The 27865-nt window shown below is 50.8% G+C and overlaps 10 protein-coding genes across 10 annotated transcripts; 5 read left to right on the top strand and 5 right to left on the bottom strand.

The window, feature by feature from the left end:
* Window positions 1–1186: 1186 nt before the first annotated feature.
* Window positions 1187–2336, top strand: LRP88_00477 (uncharacterized protein; the record flags this gene model as incomplete). Its single annotated transcript, XM_083237186.1, has 3 exons — window positions 1187–1219; window positions 1275–1518; window positions 1570–2336. The coding sequence occupies 3 exons, from the start codon at window positions 1187–1189 to the stop codon at window positions 2334–2336; spliced, it is 1044 nt and encodes a 347-aa protein (XP_083107077.1).
* A 656-nt stretch (window positions 2337–2992) lies between these two features.
* Window positions 2993–3916, bottom strand: LRP88_00476 (uncharacterized protein; the record flags this gene model as incomplete). The annotated part of the gene is made up of 1 exon (XM_083237185.1): window positions 2993–3916. The coding sequence occupies one exon, from the start codon at window positions 3914–3916 to the stop codon at window positions 2993–2995; it is 924 nt and encodes a 307-aa protein (XP_083107076.1).
* Window positions 3917–4614: 698 nt separating this feature from the next.
* Window positions 4615–5559, top strand: LRP88_00475 (enoyl-CoA hydratase/isomerase family protein; the record flags this gene model as incomplete). The annotated part of the gene is made up of 2 exons (XM_083237184.1): window positions 4615–4915; window positions 4973–5559. The coding sequence occupies 2 exons, from the start codon at window positions 4615–4617 to the stop codon at window positions 5557–5559; spliced, it is 888 nt and encodes a 295-aa protein (XP_083107075.1).
* Window positions 5560–6196: 637 nt separating this feature from the next.
* On the bottom strand, window positions 6197–8062 carry LRP88_00474 (ImmA/IrrE family metallo-endopeptidase; the record flags this gene model as incomplete). The annotated part of the gene is made up of 1 exon (XM_083237183.1): window positions 6197–8062. One exon carries the CDS (start codon window positions 8060–8062, stop codon window positions 6197–6199), a length of 1866 nt encoding a protein of 621 aa, XP_083107074.1.
* A 1248-nt stretch (window positions 8063–9310) lies between these two features.
* LRP88_00473 (NADH:flavin oxidoreductase/NADH oxidase family protein) lies at window positions 9311–10706 on the top strand (the record flags this gene model as incomplete). The annotated part of the gene is made up of 4 exons (XM_083237182.1): window positions 9311–9485; window positions 9547–10214; window positions 10264–10614; window positions 10665–10706. The coding sequence occupies 4 exons, from the start codon at window positions 9311–9313 to the stop codon at window positions 10704–10706; spliced, it is 1236 nt and encodes a 411-aa protein (XP_083107073.1).
* Window positions 10707–12723: 2017 nt separating this feature from the next.
* On the top strand, window positions 12724–13133 carry LRP88_00472 (uncharacterized protein; the record flags this gene model as incomplete). Its single annotated transcript, XM_083237181.1, has 2 exons — window positions 12724–12973; window positions 13024–13133. The coding sequence occupies 2 exons, from the start codon at window positions 12724–12726 to the stop codon at window positions 13131–13133; spliced, it is 360 nt and encodes a 119-aa protein (XP_083107072.1).
* A 772-nt stretch (window positions 13134–13905) lies between these two features.
* On the bottom strand, window positions 13906–15590 carry LRP88_00471 (major facilitator superfamily domain-containing protein; the record flags this gene model as incomplete). The annotated part of the gene is made up of 5 exons (XM_083237180.1): window positions 13906–14583; window positions 14633–14649; window positions 14906–15040; window positions 15090–15378; window positions 15432–15590. The coding sequence occupies 5 exons, from the start codon at window positions 15588–15590 to the stop codon at window positions 13906–13908; spliced, it is 1278 nt and encodes a 425-aa protein (XP_083107071.1).
* A 4013-nt stretch (window positions 15591–19603) lies between these two features.
* On the top strand, window positions 19604–21341 carry LRP88_00470 (uncharacterized protein; the record flags this gene model as incomplete). The annotated part of the gene is made up of 3 exons (XM_083237179.1): window positions 19604–20090; window positions 20167–20514; window positions 20563–21341. The coding sequence occupies 3 exons, from the start codon at window positions 19604–19606 to the stop codon at window positions 21339–21341; spliced, it is 1614 nt and encodes a 537-aa protein (XP_083107070.1).
* Window positions 21342–22328: 987 nt separating this feature from the next.
* On the bottom strand, window positions 22329–23705 carry LRP88_00469 (major facilitator superfamily domain-containing protein; the record flags this gene model as incomplete). The annotated part of the gene is made up of 1 exon (XM_083237178.1): window positions 22329–23705. The coding sequence occupies one exon, from the start codon at window positions 23703–23705 to the stop codon at window positions 22329–22331; it is 1377 nt and encodes a 458-aa protein (XP_083107069.1).
* Window positions 23706–25521: 1816 nt separating this feature from the next.
* Window positions 25522–26482, bottom strand: LRP88_00468 (DUF3632 domain-containing protein; the record flags this gene model as incomplete). Its single annotated transcript, XM_083237177.1, has 3 exons — window positions 25522–25979; window positions 26031–26094; window positions 26144–26482. 3 exons carry the CDS (start codon window positions 26480–26482, stop codon window positions 25522–25524), a joined length of 861 nt encoding a protein of 286 aa, XP_083107068.1.
* Window positions 26483–27865: the final 1383 nt, after the last annotated feature.

The raw sequence follows: 27865 nt of genomic DNA, 5'->3' as shown, positions 1-27865 counted from the left end.
TTTGGTTGCTGGCGGGCGGGAGGACTCGGTGTGTTTTGTGCGCAGTGGACGTTCGTGGAATGATGAATGGTGAAGGGGTACGTGATGTCGAGGAGGCATTCGGACCTATCGAGATTAAATAGCTGGTCGACGCAGAGGTCATCAGCGATATCCACAAAGGTTCTCGATACATGACGGCATCAAGATAACAGCAAGGGATCATTCTTGGGCAATATCGTTCGCTACCGGATCTCGCACATAAATAAAAAGATGCTCTTGCCAACCTTCCAAGCGTTGATCAGGCTATCGCGGTAAAGCTGTCTATGTTCAGCTTCTGCAAGCACAGCCCCCCTCAGCTGCACTGCGCCCACTTGACATGTCCTTTGTCAACTCGATGAATGATTATTGGCTGCCTTGGAATTTCTCCATCGGGCACCAAGATTTTCCGGTTATTTATTGGAGGTGTTTGTCACACCGAGGTGCGAACAAAGAATCATGCTACCGTTTCGCCTCGAGGGACAATTTACGACTTTCATTTCTTTCTGACATCTTCACCGCAAGTTGGATGATTCTTCCAGGCTGACATGCCGCGACAATACCGTGTTGGACTCGTTTGCGACCGCACAGGTATGCGCTGACGACAATGCTGGCCTGATTATTCTTTCTTTGGGCGGGCAAACAAACAAATATCCTAGCGCCGCCACCTGATCTATCTCCGAGACCGCACTTTATCACCAAACTTGGTGCGTCAACTTGTGCATACGATATGCACCCACCCGTTTGCCACTGAAAATACTCGATTGATACTGTGCAAACGGAAAAAAGAGAATTTTTCATTGTCAGCCTGATCAGCCGAGTCCGAAGTGTCCTCAAGAGTCTTGCGAGCATTGTTGGACATGGCAAACGGAACGACAATCCTAGAGCTACCCCTCGCGCAAACGACATCACAATCGAGACCGTTTCCCCCTTTACGGTACTTTGGCCTGCTTGGACGCACTGAACGAGCTTTGATGCATTTTCCCTTCCGCTCAAAGACTTTTTCGGTGCAACCTCATCCATCTCTTCTCGAATCTTCCCATCAACACTCCCCTCGTGGACTGATCCAAATCGCCTCGACATCCCTGACCAGTCTCCTCCTCCACAATCCTCCTCGCGCATACAATACTCCGCCATCCTCGAGTCCGCCTAGCGCAGCCTCGCTCCAGCCATGTGCAAACATTGTGCGAAGAATGGCCCCCTGGTAAGCCCGTCCTTTGCCCTTGTGCGACGCCAGACTTGACCAACGCCACCTGCAGATGATAGCCGGCGAGAAACTCTCCACCTACCTCGAAGCTGATTCCGCCAAGAAGACATGGACCCTCAAGTTCTGTGCCGACCTCGAGGCCAAGCTGATGATGATTCTCTCTCGACGCCTGAGAAGCGACGCAATGAAGTTCCTCGATCCCAACTTGATTGCCCCGGAGGTGATGGCCGGTCATTTGATCAAGGACATTGGCTTGGACTTTGAATACAAAGACGAACTTCGCTCCGTTGTCATTCGTAAGTGCTCCGTGTGTATGACAGTGTTGACGACTTACTGACCTGATCCAGGTGGCCTGTTGGCGCAAGCCAAGGGGACTCTTTCGGATGTGATCGCGTGGGAGGCCATCTTTAAAGTTGAAAATGGCAAAGATGAGAACCTCTTTCAGTGGAGAGTCGGTTTCATCCTCAATGACATGACGACCATCGAGAACGCCAAGAAGTATATCAAGGACAAGCGCGCCGAGGAGAACGTCGTCTATCAGTATCGGCTGAGGCTGGCGATGTCGACCAGAGGTCCTCTCCCCATCACTACCAACCTTGCTCAGCCGCAGTACACCACCCAAGCTCCTGCTTCAGTGGGTACGTCCCAGCCAGCGACTATGTCTCAACCAGCTACCGCGTTCCAACGCGCACCCGCGCCCCAACCATTGAGTGTTGACACTCAGCGAGCCCAGGGCTTTGTGGAAGGTCTAGATAGCATCTCTGCCTCTCATTCAAGCCTCGACTTCGGGTCTGCCGCTAACCCTATCACCCTGGACACCGATGAGGATGGAGGTCCCTCGCGATACACCCACGCTCACGCCCCTCGCGTGTCTTCACCTCTGGCAACTGTCTCTCCGTACACGGCTGCTGATCTAGTCGCACAGAAGTCGGCTGTTCCTCGTACGCGACCTGAGACAGGCTTTCATCAGCCGATTGCCAACACCAACGCACCTGGCAACCGTCAGTCTGCGCCGTCCGCAGCCAAGCCGCCCAAGCGTCGACCCTCTGCTACCTCTACTAGAGCCGCTCGGCCTCCTTCCCGCCGCCGAGGTCGTCGGGCCAATGCTAGCTGAATCAGCTAGCTGTCTCCAATCAGCCCATCAATTTGTGATTGACATAGCTGGTCGCCTATGATTATAGGAGCAGGCTTTCTCTTTTCTTGACTTGGGTCAGATGATGAACTAGGTTCTTAACAATGGAGGAAGAGAGCCGTAAATAGCTTAGCATTCTCCATCGACTCGGACATGGCTTACAGGTGGATTCCTTTCCTTTCGTTCTCATGTCACTTAGCTGTCCTACATAGACCCGAATTATGACCCTAGTATACCCCGTCTTACCACTGGTTTCTATACTCGTGGCATAATTATCGTGTCCCCTACTAACCTCCCTCGCTCCCCAAGGCCATCTATTGCTTCGTTATTTTAGGTGGTAAGGCTACACTGCTTGAGGACGCTTCCCACATTAACACAGGCTCAACAAGCGTGAGGCTCATGATGCCATTAACCCATCTTAAAGCCTGCAAACATTATCCATTTGTTTTAACTTCACCTGGTACCACAGACTCCGACGGAGGCAAGGTGAACTCGCCAGAGGCGAACGGCTTGAGGGTCAAGGACACTTGAATGACAACCACCTTCTTATTATCTACCGTATATCGACTAGGTATCTCAGATTAGACTTACAAAAGAAATAATTACAGCATTATGTATGACAGAAAGCTATTCCGCGCTCATTTAAACCCCTTGCTCGCAAACTCCTTCTCGGTCCAGTCCCACAACTCTTCAACAGCCTTGTCATCATCCAAAACCGCGTCCTTATACTCCTTGAGCTTGTGGTTATAAAAACCACCGCTCTTGACACTCTGTGACTTGGCCGTGCTCGCCCACAGTTGGGCCTTTGCGCCAGCGTGAACATCTGTGAGGAAAATGGACCCAATCACACTGATCAATCCACCGAGCCAAGGTCGTCTTTTCCGGAAATCATCAAACAGGCCCGTGTTGACAACTCCTGGGTGGATCGCGACAAACTTGACAGTTGGGTAGAACTTGCTCAGGGCACGGGTGTGGTAGTAATCAGCGAGCTTGGATTGACCGTAGCGAGCCAAGCTGGAAATGTCTTCGAGGGGGGTTTTGGCGCGAGAAAGAAGTATTCCTTCCTTTGGCGCCTGTTTGAAGAGCTCGGAGCTCAAGTTGACAACTCGAGCATCTCCCCCGTGTTGTTCAGCCGTCTTGACGATAGTCGGGAGCAATAGCTTGGTGAATAGAGCCGGACCCATGTAATTGGATCCAAACTGGATTTCATAGCCGTCAGCTGTAAGACCGGCGGGGGTGGCCATCAAGCCGGCATTGTTCATCAAGATGTCGAGCCGATCAGACTGTCCGAGGAAGGTGGTGGCGCCTTTCTTGATGGACGCAAAGGATGAGAGATCCAACTCTAGAAACTTGATCTGGCCCTTGAAGTTCGGCACGGCATCCTGTATCTCCTTGACTGCGGCATTGCCACGTTTTTCCGTTCTGGCTGTGACGAAGATGGCGGCGGGGTTGTGTTTTGCGAGCTGGAGGGCACTCTCTTTGCCGAGTCCACTACTGCCGCCGGTGACGATGATGACTTTGCCAGTCAGATCGGGAATGTCGTCTTTGGGGTTAAATGACATGATGGAGGTAGTGTTGAGATGGTTTGAGAGGGGGAGTGTTTGAAACAGAAAAAGATAAACGTGGATGGCTCAGAGGTTGACTGGGTATCTAACTGGTGCAGGTATAGAGAAGAGGTGGGTATTGGTGAGAATCAAGATGAATTAATGACCATCCTTATAGGCCGCGATCAAGTCAAACCGAGGCTGAAATATCTAGATCAAAATTGCCTTTTCGAAATATGCTGACCAACCAGGAATTTCGCTGCGGAGCACAGAATTATACTTTCCGCAAGCTTCTCATAGCGCGGTTTTGGCCTGGTAGCGAAAATTCCAACTCCGCCGGCCGAAGGCGCAATTTATTCGCCCGTGTGTTCACTAATCGGAAAATATCCAGGCACAAGGGGCTTTTACGTCAGTACAGCCAACGCCAGCTGCGATGCCATTCGCAAGCTTGAATCATGTCTACTTCTTTGCTTCGGATTAAGGTTTTCCATAGTCCGCGCATTAATCAAGGTACGCGTATACGCATTCAACTGACCACGTCCCATTTGTCATCAGAAGGCCAGTGTGCTTTGTTAGCATCAATGACGACCTGAGAAGAGGTTATCAGGAAGGCCAGTGTGTCTTTCGATCCTATAAAACAACGGCGGGATAACCGCAGTGAGGGTTGTCCATCTCGCTCAGACCTCCACCATAGCCAACCCGCCTTCTCCCAAAACATGTATCCCCTTCGTCCTTTGAGCTTGGCCATGGCCATTTCCATGGCCTCATCTGTCCTTTCGTTAGACCTCCCCAACTATACGGGTCTGAAAACCGCCCAGAACGATAGTATCCTCACCGTCACGTTCCACAACCCGTCTTCACCTGTCAATCTTTGGGACGAGGACACTCAAAATGACCTGACTGATTTGGTCTCTCGACTCCAACATGACAATGAGACCAAGGTTGTCATCTTCAATAGCGACGTGCCGAGGTTCTTTGTCGCCCATCTCGACCTCACCCTCCCTGCTCTAGCCAAGCGTAAGATCCCTAACCCATACAACGTCGTGCAAAAGAATCAGTTCTAACGGAACTCAGCTGAGTTCGTCGAATCATTCGCCACTTTGATGTATAACGTATCGAGGCTGCCGCAGGTCACCATCGGCGCAGTCGAGGGCCGAGCACGAGGCGCTGGAAATGAGTTCCTCGTCGCCCTGGACATGCGATTCGCCACCAAGGTAGACACCGCATTTGGCCAACCCGAGGTCGGCAGCGGCTTGTTTCCCGGAGGAGGAGGTAGTCAATTTCTTACGAATCTGATTGGTAGAGGACGGGCGATGGAATACATCCTCAGCTCCAAGGACATCACTGCAGTCGACGCTGCTGAAATTGGCTGGATCAACAAGGCCTTTGACACATCGCGCGAGCTGTATGACTACATCGATAAGCTCGCGCAGAGACTGGCCTTGTTCCCCCTGTCAGCTCTTGCTGGTGGCAAGAAGACTGTTCATCGAGCATCGCCGTCGCTTGAACATGTTGTCGCAGATGCGAAGGATTTCTTCAAGCAGCAAAGTGATCCATTGGTGCAGGAAATCGGAAAGCGCTCCGCTGAGTTGTCTCAGAACGTGTCTGTTGTGGACCTGGAGCTCAATATCCCCGAGGTCCTCCCTCTTCTGTATGCCTAAAGTTGAGGATCATTCCGGCAGTGGGCGAGAAAATGGGTGACTGCCTTACCTCGACTACTTAGTCTGTATCAAATGTACTTTTATCTTCTTGAGTGGTCTAGTTAAGCCCACAATTATTAATTTTAGTCAAAATCAAGGCTCTAAGATGAGCACCGCTGCGGTCAGTATGCCAATATGTGCCGACATTGAGTGACTGAAGAGCGTGATAATAATCCCGTAGGTCCTCTGCGTGCTGGGGTAGGGGTTTTTGGCAAAGAAAATGAGCTGGCGCAACCCTGCAGGGAAATCTAGGGCTAGTGAGAGCCTCTCCTGCGGGATAGCAAATCAAGAGCCTGAGAACAGAGGCTAGCAAGGGTATCAAGACCCACCAAGTTTTATCGATTTGTCGAGTCGATACGGTATCGCACCACGGATGTTGGTCTTGACACAATTAGAATTGGATTACTTGAAGGCAATGATATTAAATGTTTATTCAAAAGCGAACGGTATAAATGTGTACGAATGAGTGAATAGTATGAACGAAAACCGGAATATTCTCTTCAAGAGGGTATACGCAAACTCAGTTGCAACCACTCTTTGGCATCAACGAAAGAGATTCCAAGGTCATCGCGGCAAGACACCTCACCACTGAGCTGAACTATGCAGTGGCCCCGGAAAGCGTGAAAGAATAGTCCAAGCCCTTTTGCACGTCGCTAGTCAATTTGAATCCATCATACAAGATGGGATCCGCCGGCGTGTTCGCAACAACCAAGCTGATCTCCTCACCGTCCGAGACTTCAATAGATCCAGATCCTTCTTCCAGAGTCTTATATCGCACAGACCCCGTGCTAGTGTCCTGGACAGCAAACGTTGCGGTAAACTCGGCCTCCTCTGCAAGTTTGATATCGACGTGAACTGTGGTAGCGCCTGACGTGGTCAAAGGGACGATATTGCAGCCCATGTATCTCGGCTGGCGCTCAGTTAGGACCTTGTAGGTGTTTTCGTACTGGAGAGCGACGTTTTTGTAGTTGATGCTATGGCGTTGTTGTTGAAACACCTTCTGAGCTGGCGCGTGTCCAATATCAACATAAGCCATGCGGGCCCAGTATGAGCCGACGATGCTTCCGACCTTGGTGTTCGCCACGCGCGCGAGAGTATGGAGAGGCGTCTCGTTACTATTTTTCTTGTATTGGACCATCAACTCACGCACCACATGTGTTCCCAATCCAGGGATGTCATCAGGGTTGTTGGTGAGATAGGTGAGGAAAGGCCAGGCTTGATAGTAGTTTCCAGTGCCGGAAGAGCCGTCAACGATGACTTGGAACGAGTCTCCGATGAGCTTTTTGACTTCGATGATACTTGAAGCAGCCGACCTGTTCACCTTTTCCCGAGCTGGGGCGCAGATATCAGATGTCTGATAAGTCTCTGCGACCCAGTTCGCAACAGTTTCCCACCAAGCTCCTGTTCTAGATTGATACACCCACGTTCTCTGGTGGTAGTGAAGGGCGTGGCCAAACTCATGAGCCGTGACACCGGAATCAAGCCATTTGGTGACAACATCGAGATAAGCAAAGCCATGCTTGGTGTCGGACCGTTGAACGCCCGCCGAACCTCCAAGATCGCTGACGGAATAGATATTGGTCTTGCACCAGGGACCTTCTTCGCCTTTAACGTAGTTGGACAAGCCCGGCGATCGCCAGCCCAATGTATTGACGAGACAATCGTATTCGCCCTCTAGGAGATCGAGGGTCTTGTTCACATTGCCCGGAATGGTGCCATAGACTCGGAAATGCTCCGATTCCTTGTAAATTTCTCCGCCAGGGCCGATATTTGGGTTTGCAGTGAAAACAGCTGGAGGGCCACCCTGAGTAGGGGCAGCTGAAGTGGACGAAATTGTACTAGTCGTGGTGATTCCGTCAGAGATTGATGTAGATTCTGTCGAAACGGTCTGAAGACTTGAGGTGGACGCAGTTGAGAGCTCTGAAGTCGTGGTTGGGGCAGAGGTATTTTCGGTCAGCGAGATTGAAGTCGATTCGGAGGTAGACTCTTCGGAGGTGGTTTGGGTGACTTTGCCAGTGGAAATTGTCGTCAAAGTGCCGGAAGATGTGAAGACAGTAGAATCGGTAGAGCTGTCTGGTTCGGTCGAAAGGGACAGAACCGTGGTGGAAGAAGTAGAACTGGTGGAATCCGTAGAGATGGCAGATTCGATCGAAAGGGTCAGAGCAGTCGTCAAAGAGGTAAAAATGGTGGAGTCGGGAGAGATGATAGTATCAGTCGAAAGGGACAGGACAGTGGTCGAAGGAGAAACGGTGGAATCCGTAGAGATGAAAGATTCAAGCGAAAGGGACGAGGCAGTTGTCGCAGACACCTGTGTCTGGCTTAGAGCATAAGTAGGCACGAAAATATTCGACGACACAGCGGGACGACACCGGTGCCCTCCATTACCGTGTCTAGGCTTGGGAAGGGCGTTGGAGGCAGAAAAAAAGAAGAAAGGAAGGACAAGAAGTTGGATAGTATTGACCATGTTGAAAGAGTGGACGGCCTCGAGAAGCCAATGAAAACAATGTTGATTCTGAGCTACCTACATTCAATCCCGTATCCCGAACAAGCCATCTCTTATACTGTGATAGAGCCTCATCTCCTTATTGATCGAAGCTGGAGGATAACGTTGTGTTACGAGTTTGCAGTTTCGAAACGTGGAGCAACTGTTGGGCCGGTCGTTTGAAACCACGCCGGATGGATCAGCCGCACAAACCAGACGTTCATGTTTCACCCAGGATCTGGTGTGAACAGGTGCCAAATGTCGATCACCATTACCGGATGCATTATCATGAAATAAACAACTGGAACTGACCGATAACAATGGCGCCACTTCCACGTCTTTTTCTTCTTAGCTCCCCCAATCTAGCTAGGCCGCCGCTGTCATGATTACCAACGGCGCCAGTTGAAATTCGAGGAGTGACATTCCGTCCCGTTCAGTGCGCGCATCGGGACATTTCCGAATTGGCTGCTTCAGGGCTTGAGGCATCTTCTCTACGAGATATTGCGTATAAGTCATTACCTCTTTGGATGGCTTATTCTATCGGGGGCTGGTACTACACTTCTGATAGGTAGAGGAGGATCGATACAGTTCTGACAGATGACTGGATAAGCCCTAGCGAGCAGGCCGTGTTTCGCCTTGATCCAACCAAAAGGTGGTATGATACCTGGCCCAGAGTTCATAATGTGACAGCGCTGCTGATTTTTGATGTGATCGGATTGCTCGTTAATGATGCGGCAGTCGATTGCACTCAGTTATCGCTTATGACGTTATGATGCCCATGAATTCCGCGATGCCGAACGACCTCGGCGCCGCGGACTTTGGACAAGGCACCAGCGGTAGTTGCGTCAACCTGAACAACCTCCAATCCCTTGACCACCTTGTTAGCCCATCGGGAATATTAACACATCATGTCCTCTTGCCAGAGTATTTATCATCAAGAGACCCGTAGTGGCAATCAGCGGGTCCACAACAATGAACAAGATGGTGCCGGGTTGATAACTAATCATAGATGGCACGGCCGAGACGCGGACGGACCCAAGTTGCGCCGACGCCATGGCGTTAAAATTGCATTCGGTCTAATGCGATGCCGTCGACGGCTCCGTGACGTGATTGGCACTACCGAGGCAAAATCTTTCACTTATAAGTTTTTTAGGGGCAGCAATTCGCAGCATCAAGGCATTGACTTGTTACCATTCGTCAACTCTAAGGCTACTGACAGAATCTTACACCATGACTTCCCACATAGAGCAACCGATAACGCTGAAAAATGGCTTGACGCTGCCAAACCGGTTAGCCAAGGCCGCAATGGCGGAGAACCTAGCAGATGGGGATCTTTTGCCAACTGATCAAGTCTATACTGCCTACAAGACCTGGGCCAATGGCGGCTGGGGACTGCTAATCACAGGTAATCTCGCATCTTGTGTGAGCAACCGATGGAACCATTGGTCACTGACTGTTGCATCAAGGAAACGTTCAGGTTGATCCTCGTCACCTGGGTCAAGCTGGAGATATTGCCAACAACGATGCCATCGACAGGAGCCGCATTCTAGACAGCTGGAAGAAGTGGGCATCCGTCTCTAGAAGCGGTGGAACTCCGACTGTAGTCCAGATCAGCCATCCCGGTCGGCAATCTCCAGCCGGCGCTGGCACCCGAGGTTTCTTCGACAAGACGCTCGCTCCTAGCGCTATCCCTCTACGACTCGGCAAAGGCGTGTTCGCGGGGGTGATCTCCAGACTGCTGTTTGGAACACCAAGAGCCATGACGGTTGCAGAGATTTTGGATATCCAGGATCGCTTCGTCAAGACGGCAGTCCTTGTCGCTGATGCCGGATTCGACGGCATAGAGCTTCACGGAGCACACGGATACCTCCTCTCGCAATTCTTGAGTCCCAAGACTAACCAGCGAACTGACGCGTATGGAGGATCACCTGGAGCTAGGGCAAAGATTGTGGTGGACATCATCAAGGCCATCCGCAAGGCTGTGCCACCAAGCTTCACAGTTGGCATCAAGTTCAACTCGGTCGATCACCAGTCTTCACAAGCCCTGGAGGAGTGTCTCGAGCAACTCCGCTTGATCACAGATGCCGGGATCGATTTTCTCGAAATCAGCGGTGGAAGTTACGAGGAGCCAATTGTATGTTCCTCCTCCCAGTCAGTGGTCCCATTACTCACAAGCTCCATAGGGTATTGTCGACCCTGATAAAGTCCCAGCTGCCAAGAAAGAAAGCACAAAGGCGCGAGAGGCTTTCTTTCTGGACTTTGCAGCAGCCATCAGAGACCAATTCCCTGGTCTGCCGCTGCTTGTCACAGGTGGTTTCCGCAGCCGAACCGTGATAGAGAGCGCCTTGGCCAGTGGTGCGCTCGATATGGTCGGTCTGGCTCGGCCAGGAGTTCTAGACCCCTCTGCTCCGACAAGTACCCTCCTAGACAAGGGCAAGAAGGATGAGGAGGCGCATGCCATTGCGATTTCTATTCCTACGCCTTGGCTGTTGAAAAAGATTGGCAATTATGTCATTGGAGCTGGCTATGAAACGGTGTGTTCCATGACCCTTTAATGTGATGAGGTGTTAACATTCAAGTCTAGGCCTGGTATGTAAAGAAGATCAAGACCCTGGGTCAAGCGTAATATGTCGAAAGTGAGAGCGTGGTGTGCGGAGGGATGAGTGATGTTATTAGAACTGTTCTTATTTGCCTGTAGAGCGAGTCGGCTACTTGTTATGTTTCCAAGATAGATAGATAGATGCATGGTCAAAACCCAGCCACAGCCTAAAAAGCCTCTGACACTCTGCAGCCGTTGTTGGAAAGGATGCAATACTTGTGGACCAGATCAACGTGCGTGCTGCTAATCGGGCTTGGCCCGATCAGGCTTGTCTGATCAGTCGGGACCGAATCTTCTGACGAACAAGTCTAACAAGATCAACGGAAGTCATGGAGCGAATATACTACGTTTCGTGACAGAGATGTATCTGAATACGACGAAGATACGCTTACTTGCCTCTCTCGACATGGAAAAAAAGCTTTCCATCACATGAGTCTCAATACGCCGTCACGATGCACCTGAATACGATGTCAGCGTTCCAAGATCTGCAGGGCGGCCGCCGGAGCGGGTAGATCGTGTCGGTCGGTTGCTTAGGCCATGATGACTGAAGCTTCGTGGACCTTGTGATCATAAAATGGATTACGGCCTGATCCTGCTACCAAGGTCTGGTCCTATAACCAAGGCCCCCGAGTTAGAGCTTTATCTACCGGGATACCCCAAGAACAAAGAAAAGATGAAGTCATCCAGACATGCCTCGAATTTGAGGCTCTTCCTCTGAGCTGGCACAGCTTAAGGATTGCGACGCTCCGCCCAATCCATGTAAGCATCCCTTGTCCCCGCAGCACCCCTAATAATAGACCCTGCCTCGCAATAAGACCCCATTGATCGACATGAAAAACACGGCAACAAATAAGCGTCCTCTTCCGCTCCCGCATCCGCCGGGAAGCTGCAATCCAACGCTTTCGATGCAGGGTAAAAGGGGGTCTCCAGGGCAGTGTAGATCATCCTCCCCACACTACGTAACACACATACGTGTATGCTCCAAGGAATTGACCGTCTTAAACGGCTACCCTGCAAGAGTTACGTACGATCTAACGTGTAAAAATACTTCTTTTCTCAGTAGGTAGCCCGTGACGTCCCTTAGGTGCTACACTGCCATGCACCTAACTGACCGACTTGCCACTCGATCCCGGTAGGATGAGAGGGATCCCGCAAAAATACGATGAATCTGCCGATTCGGCCATGGGATTTTCTGGAATCTTAAGATCTGCGATTTGGTAGGAGCGGACCATCGGCGATAATGGGGCCGACGTTCCTCTCGCATGTCCACGAGTCGTCGGTACATGGATGATCTATTCTTGGATCTGCAATTGAGGCCAGGGCTCATGTTGCAGGTGCATAGTAACGTAGTATATGGACCCTTCTCTGGGCGGTTATGAACAGTTACAAGCTAGAATGACGAACGTAGGGAACTTCTCTAGCGACTTTCAAGCTTCCAATACCCTGGCCTCTGAGCCTATCGTCGTGAATAGTTTCATTCACTATTCCCAATAGTGCAAAACTCTACGTCCACAGAGACCCCGGCACTTCTCTGTGAAACATTGGAGAGAGGCTGTGTCCATAAATCCTCCACCACGAATAACCTGCCTGCACGTACGTCGGTGTGGATCATGCGACCCAGCATAAACAATCGTCATGATCCAACCAGTTGTACAGGCATGAAATACGAAGCAAAAAAAATCAGGAGATGCAGCAAACAGTGTCTTTGAATAGACGGTCGTGCATTTAACAGCGTAGATAGTGATCAGTGGGTTCGACGTGACCCAGTGCTGACACGAGGTCTCGTATCCAGAAGCTGTGTCTCATTGTCAGCCCAGAGAAGTCTTACATTGTGTGAGCTTCGTGCTGGAGTGGACGATGACGTAGGGGCCCGTTGATGTAGATGAAATGCATCAAAATCTACACAGCCATCATCCAAAACATATAAAGGGAGAGGCATTCACCTTCATCTGATCAACTCACTAAGCAATCACTCATCATCAAACAAGTCAACAACACGGCTTCACCTTCAACTCCAACCTCAACTCAACCACCCATCATCAACATGCACTTCACCACCATCGTCGCCTCCGTCGCTGCCCTCGCCATGGGCGCCTCTGCTGCCCCGGCTTCAGGCCCCTACGACCCCTTTGTCCAAGTCCGTCTTTACCCTCAGTCCGACTGCGAGCAGCCCAATGTTGGCTACCTGAGCGTCCGACGATCCGGCATCAACAAGTGCGGTCAGCTCGATGGAACCTACACCATCAAGTCCTTGAACATTGAGCAGATCACCGAGAATGCCAAGGGATGCACACGTAAGTAGATGATGTCCGATTACTCGATCCAATGCTGATTCAGTCTCTAGTCTACACCTTCAGCGATGTTTCCTGCAAGGAGGACCGCCAGGAGGTTTCTGTTGGAAGCTGTCACACTGGTGCCAAGAAGTACGGCAGCTACCTCCTCTCTTGCAAGTAGAGTGCATACAGTCTCTACTTTGATGATCACGAGCCTATTATATGATTACGACTGGGACTTGTTAATAATGGCCGCGCGAGATTCTGCCTGCCGGCGCCGGTCCTTGAATACTAGATAGACGAGATTTAATCTCACGAGTCACTCTCATTAGATTTCAATCTGTTTTTATATAAACTTATACTATGCAAACATCTCTACAATAATACTGGTTACTGAATCCTTCCTCAACCCTATTAAAACCTGGCCATCGTCCGCCCTATCTGTACTCCTAGTCGCTCAGTCTCCTCATTGCATTTCGCAGAACTTGTCAGCACAATCAATAATTCGACTCGTATTGCATAGTTTTGAACACGGGAAGTCTTCGATCAATGATGATCTAAGTTTACCTAAGCTTGGCTTCTGTCCAGGCTAGCTTCAACCTATCGCATTTGGCAAAGCTTAGATACAACCTGATAAGAAGCGACACGGCGCTCCGAATTGACTCAGTTTGGGCAAATCAGTGAGCCCAGCCATGGCGCAATTCCATAGTCGCTGAGCTTCCACGCGAATTGGACGCACTTGTTGACGATTGTCAAATGCGACAGCTACTGTTTGTATACCTCCAGAGATGACGCTAATCATGGGCTTATTGGCTTTATTTGTGGATTCCTTTGACCGTTCCCGGTATCTCTCATCCCATGGGCAGACCGGAATGAAAAGTACAAGAACCATGTACATCAACAGTTCCATTCGAGAGCTCGATACCGTCCGGTGCAGAGGCCCTCTACTCTCCTTACTGCTCAACGGCCTTATCATTTACCACAGTGCCCTCCTCCACACCAGGTTGCTTGACACCAAGCTGAGCAGTATCCCATCCATGCTCCTGGAGATACTCGCGGAACTTTTGATCTTCGATGGCAATAGTGTCTTGGCCGACATGCGGGATGCAGAACAAGACGATAGCAGCGGACAGGATACACAAACTCGATGACACCCAGAAGGGATACTGAGCTGACTCTGTGTCGTTGCCACCAGCCTTTTGGATATAGGGAAACACCCAAGTTCCAACGAAAGCGCCAATCTTTCCAGTAGCAGCAGCGATACCATAGTATCGTCCTCTCACACCCGTCGCTGAGGTCTTGGCGGCCAAGAGACCAATGTTGTTTCCAGGTCCCAACTCGCCGAGAGCCTGGAAAATGCCAAAGACGACAGCAAACGCAGCGATGTGGTTGGAGATCTTGGGGTATACTCCAGCCATGATGAATCCGACAATGGCTTGAAGCGTAACGCCGAGGGCGAGAGTGTATCGAGGGCCGATCCAGTCGCTGACAAAGGCACCGATAAGAGTACCAGGCAGGTAGAACATGTTGATAACCGTGTTCCAACCAAAGACTGTAGTTAGAGGTGCGTCCTCGCCATAGATGCCAGAGAGAATCGACGATGAGTAGATGCCAAAGGCATAGGACGAAAACTAATTTGTCAGTTTGATAAGAGTCACTCAACGGATCTCGGACACTCACGTTATAGAGGAACCAAACTAGACTGACACACAACAGTCTGAACCAGTAGTAGCGCAGGACCAGCCAATAAGGTGTCTGATGTCTCATGGAGTTGTGGGTAAACTCTTCGGGCTCTTTGAGTCCAAGACGCATGACGAAGAGGACGAGGGGAAACACAACACCAATTCCCAAGCTAGTTCGCCATATCGTGCTGAGGTGGCCGTTGTGGCAGGCCGCCGCGACCACGTCTGGAGCATATTAGCGGCATTCGAGCGACATATGCAATCTACTTACAAGGAACAAAAGCGCCAATGACGAATCCAAAGTCAATCATGGAGTTGGTGAAGAGAATGAACCACCTGTTTCGAGTGCCCTTTTTCATCTGACTACTAGACTCGGCGCATCCGACGCTACCAGCGGGATATTCGCCTACAACTGTCAACCAACTGTAGCACAAGGTGAGAGGGTGATGTCATACCTCCGATACCGATTCCCACAAAGAATCTCCAGGCAGTAAGCATATTGAACATGCCCACAGGCTCTCCATGCCAGTATGATCCGGCGGCCAGTGCAGTAAAGATGATGAGGATAACGGTAGATACCATCAGAGTGTTGGTTCGCGACCAATGATCGGCCAGGAAGCCAAAAATCAATTGACCCACGACAGTACCGGCAAAGGCAATGTCGGCAACATATTTGAAGGCGTTGGAGTTGATGTAGACGTCTTTGTACTGGATTTTTAGAGTCGTGTTGACGGAACCGATGACCTAACTGTCGCATTAGAGACGTGAGGCCTAAGATCGAAACAATTGTTTCTCACGTTGTTGATGTAGCCGTCAGAAAACAGACCAGCTCCGCAAGCAAATACAGGGAGGGCTGTCTCTATCCACGGTCTTTGAGGACGTGGCTCGATGTCTGCATTGTCGCTGTTGTGAGGCTCAACAGAGTTCTCCTCGCTCTTCTTTCCGAACCCAAACATCGTGAGGGGCTCACAAAGGTGATAGCAATTACTGTGGTGAGAATGAGCTGAGGTCCTCCAAATGGTGGACAGCAAGATAAAGTTATAGGCTTGCAGAGGTGGCACGACAGTCTCACAAGGCGACACAAATCACCAAGGAGATTAAAATCACAAGTCTCAAGGCCCGAATCCTCGGTGTGGAAAGAAGGAATGGGCTCGAGAAAAGCTTCTGAAGAGGGGAAAAGATTGAGGACAACACAAGGGTCAAATCCGTCAAACCAACGGTGTCTCCACTCGAGGGAGCAGAAGTTCCTCATGATCGGAGCATGCTTCCAATAGCTGCGTGCGGGAAATAACCAATGTGATTGGCTTTTGGGGGTGATACGTAATCATCATGGATCTCGGGTTTGGTGTTGATTTGCTGCCGTGGCGCACCAAAGGCTTGACTACTCGGCATAAACGTCCCGAGCAGGGGACAATCAATGAGGGTCGGTGGACGATTCAGCTACAGCTGAGGTGATCTTCAAGAGATTTTCCTCTTTCTCTTTATCGGCCTCGCCCGTTTTCACCACGGACTCCCCGACGCGACCTTTGTGGCAGGTGGTAACACGCAGGGTGGATTCTGGTGATAATTGGTGGCCGGGTAACACGGCACTAACAGCATCTGTAAGGATTGAGACTGTGGATGTGTTAATTACAAGGTCCACACTAACAGACTCTCCAAACATGTGAAGAAGCTGTTGATGTCAAAGCTTTTTACCTACCAAAATGCTCATAGCGTAAAGGTATAAAGCCGAGGCTATTCGCATTCTTTTGAGTAACTTCTCAACACATGATCGCCGACGTTGAATGAGCACGAGAGCAATTACTCAATCCGTCTTGGGCTCATGTTCATTGCCTTGGCACGTCTTGGCGATTGGGTTCAGCTGATTGGACATGGACAGGCCGATGCAACGTTACCGGCGAGGTCGATCTACCCTGCACCAACCGCGTTGATTGGGATTTTCTCGTAAACTGCCCGGTATTATTCCTTCTATTAGGGATTTTCGCTTGGGTGATGTACGGTAAGCCTAGATAAGGTTTCTAATCTTCATGCGATGATAACCGATTGTTATCAGAGAACAGCCGATCCACGTTGACCAAGATTATTACCGGACCGACAACCAACCATGATTTCAAGTGTCAGAAATTGACGGAATTACGTATTCAGGCACAGAGCTTGGTGCCCAGATGACACCAGAATTATCCACAGCGCTTCATTGTCGCGATTTAAGAGGCTAATCGCCCCCACGGGGTTTACCCATCATCGCCAGCCCCAGGTTTCTGCCCCCCGACAAAATACACGGGGATTACTTGCGCAGCTGGGAGACTAGGGTCTGAATCTCTTCATTACTCAACACAAGAACCCGATCAAACACGGCAGGCATGTACGACTCGACAGCCTTCCCTTGCTGGGCGCTTTGGAACCAACCGATTTCCTTGAGCTTTGGGCCCTTGGGACAAGCACCAACGGGTATCTAATCATTCAATTGGCATCAAGAATTTCGGTGAGATGGGACGGTAGCTTCCTTGCGCATCTCTTGGTGGGCATTTCTAATCCCTGCAGCTTCGAGCTTGGTCTTCCACTGAACGGTGTTGTCAAGTGGTTTCCCAGATCGGGCCAGCTCATCAATCAGGGTCTTGAGCCAGAACTGCGCATTTTCTGCCTCTTTAGCGGCATCACCGTCGGAGAAAAATTGAGCATAGGTGGCCTGTAGCTCAATAGGTCATTTGGGACCAAGTGCTGATATACCTGATGACACAGCTCGTCGTCATCGCTAACGCATCTTCCAACTCGCGAGGGTGGATGAAATCGAATTGCTTGTGGTAGGACCACTCTGACTCGAGATCATCTACCTCAACGGCACGGTTTGGGGGAATCTTAGGTGTGTTAGAGCTTGGCTTAACTGCCAAGGGCTCACGTACCATGCGGGCTAGATAAGGCTCCGATCGGTATCAATCACTTCCGCTGAGGGAAATTGACTGCAGGGAACGGCGTCAGTTATGACCCAACTAACCTCCAAAGAAGGGCTCATAGTCGGCAAAGCCAATAGCCCAGATGGCAGTGCCGGTCCCCAAGTCTAGCAGGCGTTGAGGATGGCCAAAGAGAGGCGCAAGGAACAATTCCCCTCCAAGTACCACGCAGTACGGATGATGGGCAAGATCCATTCTATCTTGTTGTTCCTCATTGTTTGGCTATGGGCTAGCTTTATTTTCTTTTGTGGCTATGGAAAGTGATCACGAGGAAACGCCACTCGATAAGTGCCCTCACGAAATGCATGATAGCGGTGACTATCCTCAGATTCCAGCTCATTGTGAAACACTCAATTGTAGTCTAAGATGGCTGAGGCTAACGAGGCTTGTAGACTGGCCGATGAAATGCTACTGTGATTTAGATCCGAGTCGTTGAGAAGCTATGCGGAAAACCTACGATTTGCTATATGAGGAGTCGGTATCACCCAGATGGTCCTGGAGCCGCCGTATCAACAGAGGCACGGTACATGTTCGAGTAGAAGGAGCTGCTAAAATGTGCTCGTAACGGGTACCGGTATTCCGCGAGAGCATGTTGCAATTCGACTACTGGAGCATCTTGTCCCTGTTCTGCAGCCATCGTGATGGAGGTGCTTGATGGGAACGAAATAGGACTAGCTCGGGAAGAGGTTGGAAAAGAGAATTCTACCTCGATAAACTCCCCCACTCTTGATGTGGGCGGTTATATCAAGTCATAAATCCACCTATTCTCTCATGATTCGACACAGGTCGACCTGTTGGCTGTGTGATGTGCCCAATGCATCACACTTCTTCTCCACTGTTTCCCTGCCGTTGCGCATGTTTTGTCAAGGAAAGTCAAGGAAAGACCACAGGGATCCTCTCACCTGACTATGGTGACAGCTGTGAGTACTACTAAGGGAGAAGCAATGAAATCAATCATGAAGTGAGTTAACTTCGGTGGTGACATGGTGCCGTTGAGGTGTCTGTCAAATTTGGGCTCTATTTTTGTAGTGAGGGGCAGATGCCGACGGATAGTACCTAGAGGACGAGGGACCTTCGACACACTGAATCAGCTCATCACGCGATGACAAACTGCGAGAAAGCGCTGCTCCCATGGTAGTTTGCCAGCGCCATCAAGCCATTTATTGAAGTGCAAACTGTTGGATGGCAACCACACCATAGCAGACCGACCAATGGGAAGCTATCCCGGATCAGCTCGTCGTAAAGAGATGAACCAGTGAGACGAAGCTTCGGGCCTCACCGGTCTAGCCCTTCTTCAGGTGAAGTTGGCTTGAGCTGAATGTTCGTTTCTGGCAACACTTTCGCATCATGTCTTGAAACCATCGACTCATAGATTCGTTTTCACATTCCAGCTAGCTGATAGGCTTTTCGGAGTCTCCAAAAACCATGATGTGGTCGAGCTGAAATTTCTCCATCAGGTCAGCCGCCTTGCCACATTATCAATCGGTATGTGTGAGGGGTAACAAGTGCTCAGCTCATGTCGGAGGATTGAGTACATGAGGTTAGCGAGCGGTCCCGAGCGGTCTCGGCCCTCATAGAGTTGAAAGTATGAGTCAACTACTAGGGGTTTAGCAGAACTGAAGCAATGGTCGGGCTACCTAGGAAATACCAGGTAAAGGGGGGCTTGCTTTCTGCTTTCTTGGCCTACAGCAAGCGCAAGTATTGCGAGCATAAGAAGGCTCGCGTCCGACAGGCATCTTTCTTGATCCCGTACTTCCATACTTCCAACCTTACAACACAACATGTATTCTCTTCACAATGGTCCGACCTGAGGGATCAATCTCCCTCAACATGCCCCGAATGCCATCGAAGTTGATACTTACCAGATCGCTGTACCAAATGGAGACTGCTCAGTTCATCTTCTTGTTCAGAGAACGAATATCCGTCAGGGGAGAATTCTCAAGAGCATTCTTATGGACGGCGGCAACGACGGCTCCGCGTCTGCCGAGCATGCTGCCAATATCATCGAAGTATCACTCAAGATGATAAGAGCCAGATACGACCTAGAAGGCTCTCAGGAGATCCAGTTTGACGCTTGGGTTGTCACACACTGGGACAATGATCACTGGGCAGGCAGTCTCAAAATGTTTCAAAGAAGCATGAACGGCAACGGTCAGTCGACTCGCATGAAATATGAGGGTAACAAACCACTTTCACACCTGTACTGTCCAAACTGGGTCGGCCTTCCTAAATATCCCGCTGTTCCGGACCCTCCAAAGGCAGATCTGCTCAAGAAGAGACCGACCGATTTATTCATCAAAGACGATGATACATCCGGTTTCGATGAGGAAAGGGGGACTGGCCAAGTCTACTTCAGAGACTGTCCTCAAGGCGGCTATCCTTTTTGCATCGTAAAATGGGGCCACCGCCAGCTTCTGGGGACAGACTTCTTCACAGGAGACTTTCTTTGGCACTATCTCAACCAGGGAATGGACAAATTGGCAGACAATGCGCGGCAGAAGGTCTTGGGTACGTTTGCTGCTATGAAGAAGGTGGTGGACTTGAGCAATTTCCGGGACACGAAGCACCCACGATTTGTGTATAGGCGTTGGCGGCTTTGTCTTCGGAGCAAAGGTGGACGAAGAGGCCCTCCGAGCTGCCCTTGCAACGAAGAAAATGACGCCGGCCGATACGTGGGCGAACATGTCGTCCATCATGTCTGTGCTCTACTTTGCGGAAGCAACACACCTTTCGCTGTACTGGGGAGGAGATTCCATCACTCCGATCGAGCGGCCCCTGGCTCAGTCTTCCTTCTTCGACGGGCACAATTGCTCTGTTGCGAAGTGGTCTCACCACGGAGGCAGGCATAGCAGTCCCGAGGAACTCTGGCGAAAGTTGCAGCCAAAGAATTGTGTGGTATCGCCAAACAGAATAGGACAGTACCTTCATCCGTGTGAGTGAAGAGTCAGGTTCGGTGCGGTGATGAATGCTAACGAGTTAGATCCCGAAACTATTCGGCGTTTTCGAAATTACGCGCGATCCCAAACGACAGACCCCAAGGTATACTCTACATTCTACCCCGGCTGGATCCTCCACCTCACAGATTGTGGCCTCGAGAAGATCAACGGGAAGAAGGGTCTGGAGCAGCTGCAACTAGACTGGCACGCCGTGTCACCTCTTCTTCCAGAGTCCCTTGCCTGCCCAACATTTGTCTACATGCTAGAGACCAGGGGCCACGACTTGGATGCGAACGGGTACACGCCGCCTAAGAAGCAAGGAAGACCGCCGACGAAGCGGTCTACTTGGCAGATTCAGTTCATTCACATCCTGTCTTCGGCGAACGCAACTCGGGACGGAGCAATCCGTCCATTTGCCATGGCCTACAAGTCGGCAAAGGCCACGTCCACAACTGTTGCTCCCAAAGACAAGACTACTAGCGCAACATTCGTTCTACCCAACATGACCACTGCCCAGATAGTGGATGACAACCAAGACCCAGTGACAGACTTTTACGACGCGATCCTCAGCGACCAGCTTGAAGACCAGTGGGCCTGCGATTATGAAGGTGGGATGACCATTGAGGGGGGTAGCGAGGCGTTTGGAAGGGGGGACGATGAAGCTCTTAGACTGTTCAATTGGAATGATGGACAAATTACGCTGCAACATGGGCTTCAGCAGTTCCCGGGACAGCAGCAGGTGCAACAGAAGCCAGCCTATCCTCAGGGGTATGGGCAGTCGCCGTATCAGCCGCAGCCGAACAACAAGTACCCGGGAAACTAGGGCCAAGACTGCAATTAGAACTACAACCGAACTACAACCGAACTACAACTACGCGCCAAGTTAGAACTACTCGGTTGGGTGTGGCAAGGGCCTCGGTGACATACATGACGGGTCAGGAGTGGGCGATTGATGAACCCTCTGAGCTGAATCCTTGGTAGATGTGAATAGGTAACAAGGAACAAGTAGTAATATTCCTGCCAAGTGTCCCCCGAGTGATGCTCTGCTTGTCGCCAACTCGTTGAACGTTGATGTCCATGGTTCGAAAGGCGTCTTCGGTGATCTTGTGTCTTGCCTCAACCCGGTTTACCATTTTGATCCAGCTTCATGTCAGTTTAAGGAACCGGAGAGTTAATTATGCGTACCGATAAGGGAGACATCTACGATAAAGGTTATTGGCAGTCATATGACTTTCAGATGCTAGTCAGACACTTGCATTCTCAAGCGAAAATAGAGGCATAGTTGGTATGATTGTCAGGGACAAGTCATGACTCGCTGAACGACCAAGGTGAATCTAGCTCTACCCCAACGATTTGACTATTTCAATAGCGGCACCCACGCTATTCTTGTGGATAACGACCAAGGCAGCCAAGTGAACCGTGTTTTCGGCCCTTTTTCGCATCGAGTGGGATTTACGAGAAATGGCTTCACCAACGGGCCCACAGGTGATGTGGATAGAGAAGGTCTCGAGCGTCGGAGTTGCTCCACAACGGGAGCTAATGCTGGACCGGGAAGCCAAGCCCATGGGGTAGATGTGGGTGGGATCTTGGCTTTGGGCATCGAGATGGGGTTTGTTGACGTGGGCGTTTGACAAGGCCTTGTTGCGGATCCGTTCATGTCATTTGAGGGGTTTGGAGATGTTGAAATGATCATAGGCAGGGTCAGGCACAATAGATTATGTGAACTCGCTTATATCTTCAAGAGCTGTTTAACTCAAGTCTTATGCATTATCGCTTCTAATCATCGCTACTTCATAATGGGGTAAATCGCTCAAGCCATATCATCCTCCTTTCGCTTCTCGTGCTCCTCAACAATAGCACCGCTCTTCTCCTTGTCAATAATCTCCTCAAGAGTGGGCTCAGCCTTGGGCGCCATGATGCCCATGCCATTGCGGACCCAGTGAACAGTGACGTAGCCAAGGACGTAGACAAAGCCAACCATGGGGACAAGGTAGCTAATGCGAGTTCCCTTGGCGTCGGCAATGGCACCCTGGATGGGAGGGAAGATGGCACCACCTGAAACACCCATGACGAGAACACCTGCAGCGCGTCGAGTGTGGCGACCGAGGTTCTTAGTACCCATGGCGAAGATGGTAGGGTACATGGGAGCCTCGAAGAAGAAGATGGCGATCAGGACTCCAACGCTAGCAGCACCCTTGCCGGCGCTGACGTAGGCAGTGAGAGCAATGGCGAAGAGAGAGTAGATGACCATGATAAAGTCGGAGCGGAAGAAGACAGCCAGACCTGTAGCAACGAATCGACCAACAGTAAAGGTGATGAGAGCGTAGCTAAGCATGGTGCTGGCCTTGCTGGTAGTGAAGCCACCGTTCTCGTGGGCGTAGTTGATGAAGAATGTGGCAATGGTGACCTGGGCACCGACGTAGCACATCTGAGCACCGAAGGCGAACCACATGTTGTACTGCTTCCAGAAAGATCCCTGAGCAGTCTGTCCATGAGCCTCATCCTCAATGACAGCCTCAGAGACTTCAGGGAGCTTGGCAAACAGGAAGAGCACGGCGACAGCAGCGCCGGCGCAAGCCACAGCGAGGTAGACGAACTGCACATTCTTGAGACTGTTCTGGTTCTCGCCCTGGAAGAAGTACTTGGAGGCGATGAGGGGACCGATGAAAGAGGCAACTCCGTTCCAGGACTGGCAGAATTGGAGTCGAGCTGAAGCAGATTCGGGCTTGCCAATGACGACGGCGTACGAGTTGGCAGCTGTCTCTAGTGTGGCGAGACCGCAGGCGATGACCAGGGTGCAGGCGCAGAAGCCGCCAAACACGGCACGGCCGTTGCTGTTGGAGTCGGCAGATTTGGCGACGGGCCAGAAGAGAATGGCACCAAGAGAGTACAGAGTCAATCCCATAAGAATAGTCTGCTTGTAACCTCTTCGCTTGAGGACTTCGGCGGCGACAGGAGAGAAGAGGAGGTAACCACCGCCAAAGTACATGACCTGAAGGCCAGTGGACTCAAGACGTGTGATCTTGAGGACCTCTTGGAAATGCTTGTTGAGGACATCGAGGAGACCGTAGGAGAAGCCCCACAGGAAGAAGAGGGAGATGATGAGCGACAGGGGAAAGATGAGGGCTCGACCCGTGAGGTAGCCGCCTGCCAACTGAGGGGCAGCAGTAGGAATAGCACCGGCCATTGTAGATGATTGAGATGAAGGAGGATGATGAGATGATTCAAGCAAGAATTGACCTTGATCATTGCCATCTTTATATCTCTCTCTCGTCGTAGCGGATCCTGTCGCCCCGATAACCTAACCTCCACTTCCCCAACAACAAGACCCCATCCCCAGACTCATCCCTTGATGTGGAGGAGGAGACCCTCCTCCGCTTCCCCAAGGTGAATGCGAAAAAAAAAATCTCGCGGTGTCACCGTCCCCCACTAGGTAAATCGAGACCGTCCTAGAAGACGTCCGGGGAAGAACCATAAAACAAGCTACAACGGGCCGTTGCCCAGTAGGAGTCGTTCCCCGCCACACCAGCCTGGTAACGCCGAATAAACCTTGCCTCAAACGGACAGGCAGGGGAGCGCCGTTGTGGGGAGTTGGAGACAAGTCGGTCCGACACGACGCCCGTCGGTTTTTGATAGTAGGCGGCATTTAAGGGCGATCCCCCGTGGAGGCTAGCACTGTTGGCTATTGTATGTGCCGGGGCTTTAGGTATTCGGCCCTTTGTGCGTGGGTTCCGGCGCCATGTACCGGTGTCGGAGTGGGCGTGATGATGAAGTAGGAGTCGAGGGAAGCTTGGCGACGGTTGAAAGCTTGGTTTGTTGGAGTATTCGTACAGAGAAATGATCCGGTCACCGGCCCATTCACCTCTTTTGTTGGCTTTCATCCTGCCAGCCTGGTTGGGGTAGCTTTTGTTCCAGATCTGGGTAGCATACGATTGGTTGGTTTAGATCCTTGTGGTGTTTTACCTCCCCACAGGCCACGCATTCGAGAGGAGGAACGTGTGGATAAGACCGAGTATATGACTCGACATTCCTGCGCCATGTACTTGTCTCGGGTTAGCTATGTTTGCGGCTCCGTATTTTAAGGCCAGGGTAGATCATCACGTTGCTCTCCAGCCTTGAGACGCACTGAAATGACATCTCGACCACGTGGTGTGCCTCGTGCGAACACGCGAATGTAGAGCAGTTGTCTGAGTTGGAGGTGTTGCGAGCGAGCCAAGACTGCCCGCCCGATGACATGATATGGCGGGAACACTGTCGATCTCCGGAGGATGATCAGTCCTTTCTTTGATCATATCTTAACCCTTGACATGCTGAACCCACGTAAATTATGTAATTTAAGCATATTTTCCCTCACACAGTTTTTTAACGCACCCGTTACAACATCTTGGCATGCATGAAAAGTTATCGCTAATGCACATGTCTGACAAGTGTCTGTTGGTGAGCAGATGAAGATCTCTCAACTCAGGGTAAAGACACGGCAGCCAAATATTCTTAAACTGAGCAGACTCTTATTAAACTCGGTCCCACTCATCCTCTTCCATCAGCCTGAATGGATGTGTGTGAGTGTGTGCGTTATCAGCCTGGATAAATCCTTTGATACCGTGTTGTATAGGGTGAGTGATGCGCCAAAGAGAGATCTTGGGGTTACCACGTGATACACTAGGTCACGTGAGGGAATCAAGCCCGAAAACACCTTATCTTTACTCTCACCATCGATATCGCACCCTCATTGACTTCGTGAGCGTGGTGACGGCCTCAAAAAAAGAAGTTATCAGCCACAACAACAAAAAACACAGTTACAAGTACCCATCATCCTGTAAAAAAATAAGATATCGCACACAAAAGAATGTTCAAGCTAAATACAATACTACAATACAAAAGCATTGGCTCCACCAAATAGTGTTGACAAAATCACAACGCCGACTTCCACTCCTCCCGTCCTGCGAAGCCATTCTTCAAGCCGTTCCTGTCAACCACTGCTAAGGCTAGGCAGTTACGGATGTTTACTGCAACTGTCTGCTCTCAAACTCGCCAATCATCTCTGCCGACTTGGCCACCCTCTCAGCCATCTCATCAGAGAGTCCCAAAGCCTCCCTTTCATCCAACATCTCGAGAAGGCGTTTCTTCCAAAACGCCAACCTCTCCAAGCTCAGTTGTGCGATACCCTCGCAAAGGGACCCTCCCTCCAAGGCTCTGGATGCGCCCCTATCGAACTGCTCCCCAGCCGCTTGGTCCTCGAAGATAATATCTCCGTAGAATAGAATCCACTCTGTCGCAATCCACAACCTGCTGTTGAGGATTGGGCCCTTGTCAAGCTTCTCTTCCAGGGCGTCTCTCAGCTGCCAGATTGGGAATGTGAGCCAACATTCAAATGTATCGGTCTTGAACCGGGCAGCGAAGGAGTTGAGATTCTCCCAGCGGGACACCTCTTCGGGTGTCCAGTCATCGAGAGTAGTGGGATCTGTGAATGTTAGCCTCATAACACATGTAAGTATGGAGACTGAAAACGTACCAAACCAGCAGTCCCGCATGAACATGCCCATCTCGGGTAAGTATTTCCAGTCCAGGTATTCGACCTTGAGATGTGTCAGTGTGGCATGATAATAAACTGAACAGTATACCAACCTCGGCAAGTTGCTCATCATCTCCGTCAGACTCATAATCTCCGTCAGTCTGTTGCACATTCTGCATCGTCTGAACAAAAGTGTCCTGCCACGGGTGGTCCGGAGGAAGATGAAAGGCAACATCCACTGCTACCCCACAGAGCTCTTCGATGAAATCCGAGGCCTCACCTATGGCCCTTCGCGCCTCGCCTAGTGTTCGAATGTCATCAGCTAGCGCGGCAGCCTTTGTTGATACGTCACCTGACCTGCCAAGACCGACTTGGATGACGTCCAAGAGGCGCTGCGTAGATTCAGGCTCATCTGGATAGATGGCGCTCTTAAGGTTGATGTGATCGATCATTTTTGTTGTGCAGAAAACGGGGTGCAGAATTTATGTTGGCAGTAAAAATGGTGTATGTTTTGGAAAAGTCAGGGGCTGAAAAAGCAAGTTCAAAGCCCTGGCTTTATAGCGTGGGCTGACTTCTCGCTAGGCTGACAGTTTCCTTTGTCGAGACAAAGCCTTCAAACCAGCTGAGCCTTGAATAGGGCCACGGACCAACAACAGACAGTAAGGGAGGGTTTCACCACAGCCTAGTTGGTTCAGGTTGGGCGCGTGAAGCAGCCTCTTGATGGGCCACTATGACAACACAAAGAGCCAACTGTCAAGTCTGGGGGGCCCCTGTTTCTTGAATTGTGAGTTGAACAAAGCACCCCGTTGTGGCTTGTGGCCGCCGTGTGTCAGCCCAGTAATGTGTTCTTTGTTATAGTTGAAATCCTGCCGTCGATAGGATAACTGAGCCAGAAGACCGTGTATCATCCCAGCATGTGAAACGCCCTCACAAATATGCGAAAGTGATATTTGAGCAAACGATATGTGCTAGTATCTCTGGTCGACCAAGATGATGGGAAGTACGGGGATATAAGTAGGCCAGCGATCGAAGCTGCTCTCCTGAAGGCCATCTTTCCATTCATGCTCTGCCCGCTTTCTTTGAACAGAAATGAACTCCAACACGGGGCAATGCTCTGCTTGTTCTGGTGCAGGAGCCATCTCTCGCTTGATCCTTTGTTCTCAGTGTTCGGGGACTAGAACTACATCGAACCTGGTGGCTTGTGCCAGCTGTGCCGGATCCGGAACACACAACGGCAAGGCCTGTGGAAGCTACAGCAGCTCGGGAAGACGCCCTATCCCGCCTGCTTGCTCTACCTGCAATGGCACCGGAAGCTACACCAGCACGCTTCTATGTTCAACCTGCAGTGGCACCGGAAGCTCCATTAGCATAGTTCCGTGTTCAACCTGTCCTCAGAGAGTGCTTAGGCGTTGTCCGACCGATTCATCCTACGTATGTACGTCCTCACAGTTGGTATTCAAGTCACTCACATCGCCCACCCATAGTTCACGTTTGACGGAAGGCCAGAGATCTCCCGCAGGAGAAGTAATCGCTTCGGGAGATATATCGCCCGCTGGCGAGACAAATCATGGCTTTACGCTCGACATGTGAGAGCCCAGGTAGCCAACGCTCCAACACCCGGCCGGACGTACTACCCCAGATATTTTGGCAACAAAGAGGGACTTCCAGTGCAGGCGTCTGCGCCTCTTGAGCATATTCCTATTTTTCCAGGCCAGACGACGACCTACACCGCACAAAGGAGGCCGGGGAAATATCGAGCATTCTACAACGACAACAACCGTGGGGTTTTTGATGTGGCCTATCACGATCCTAACGCGAAAAGAACGTCCAAATGG

Source organism: Fusarium phalaenopsidis (assembly GCF_050370095.1).
Source record: "Fusarium phalaenopsidis strain FUZ10S chromosome Unknown contig_32276, whole genome shotgun sequence".
Taxonomy (NCBI): domain Eukaryota; kingdom Fungi; phylum Ascomycota; class Sordariomycetes; order Hypocreales; family Nectriaceae; genus Fusarium; species Fusarium phalaenopsidis.
The sequence above is the reverse complement of the archived record's forward strand: the minus strand, read 5'-3'. Positions and strand labels throughout refer to the sequence as shown.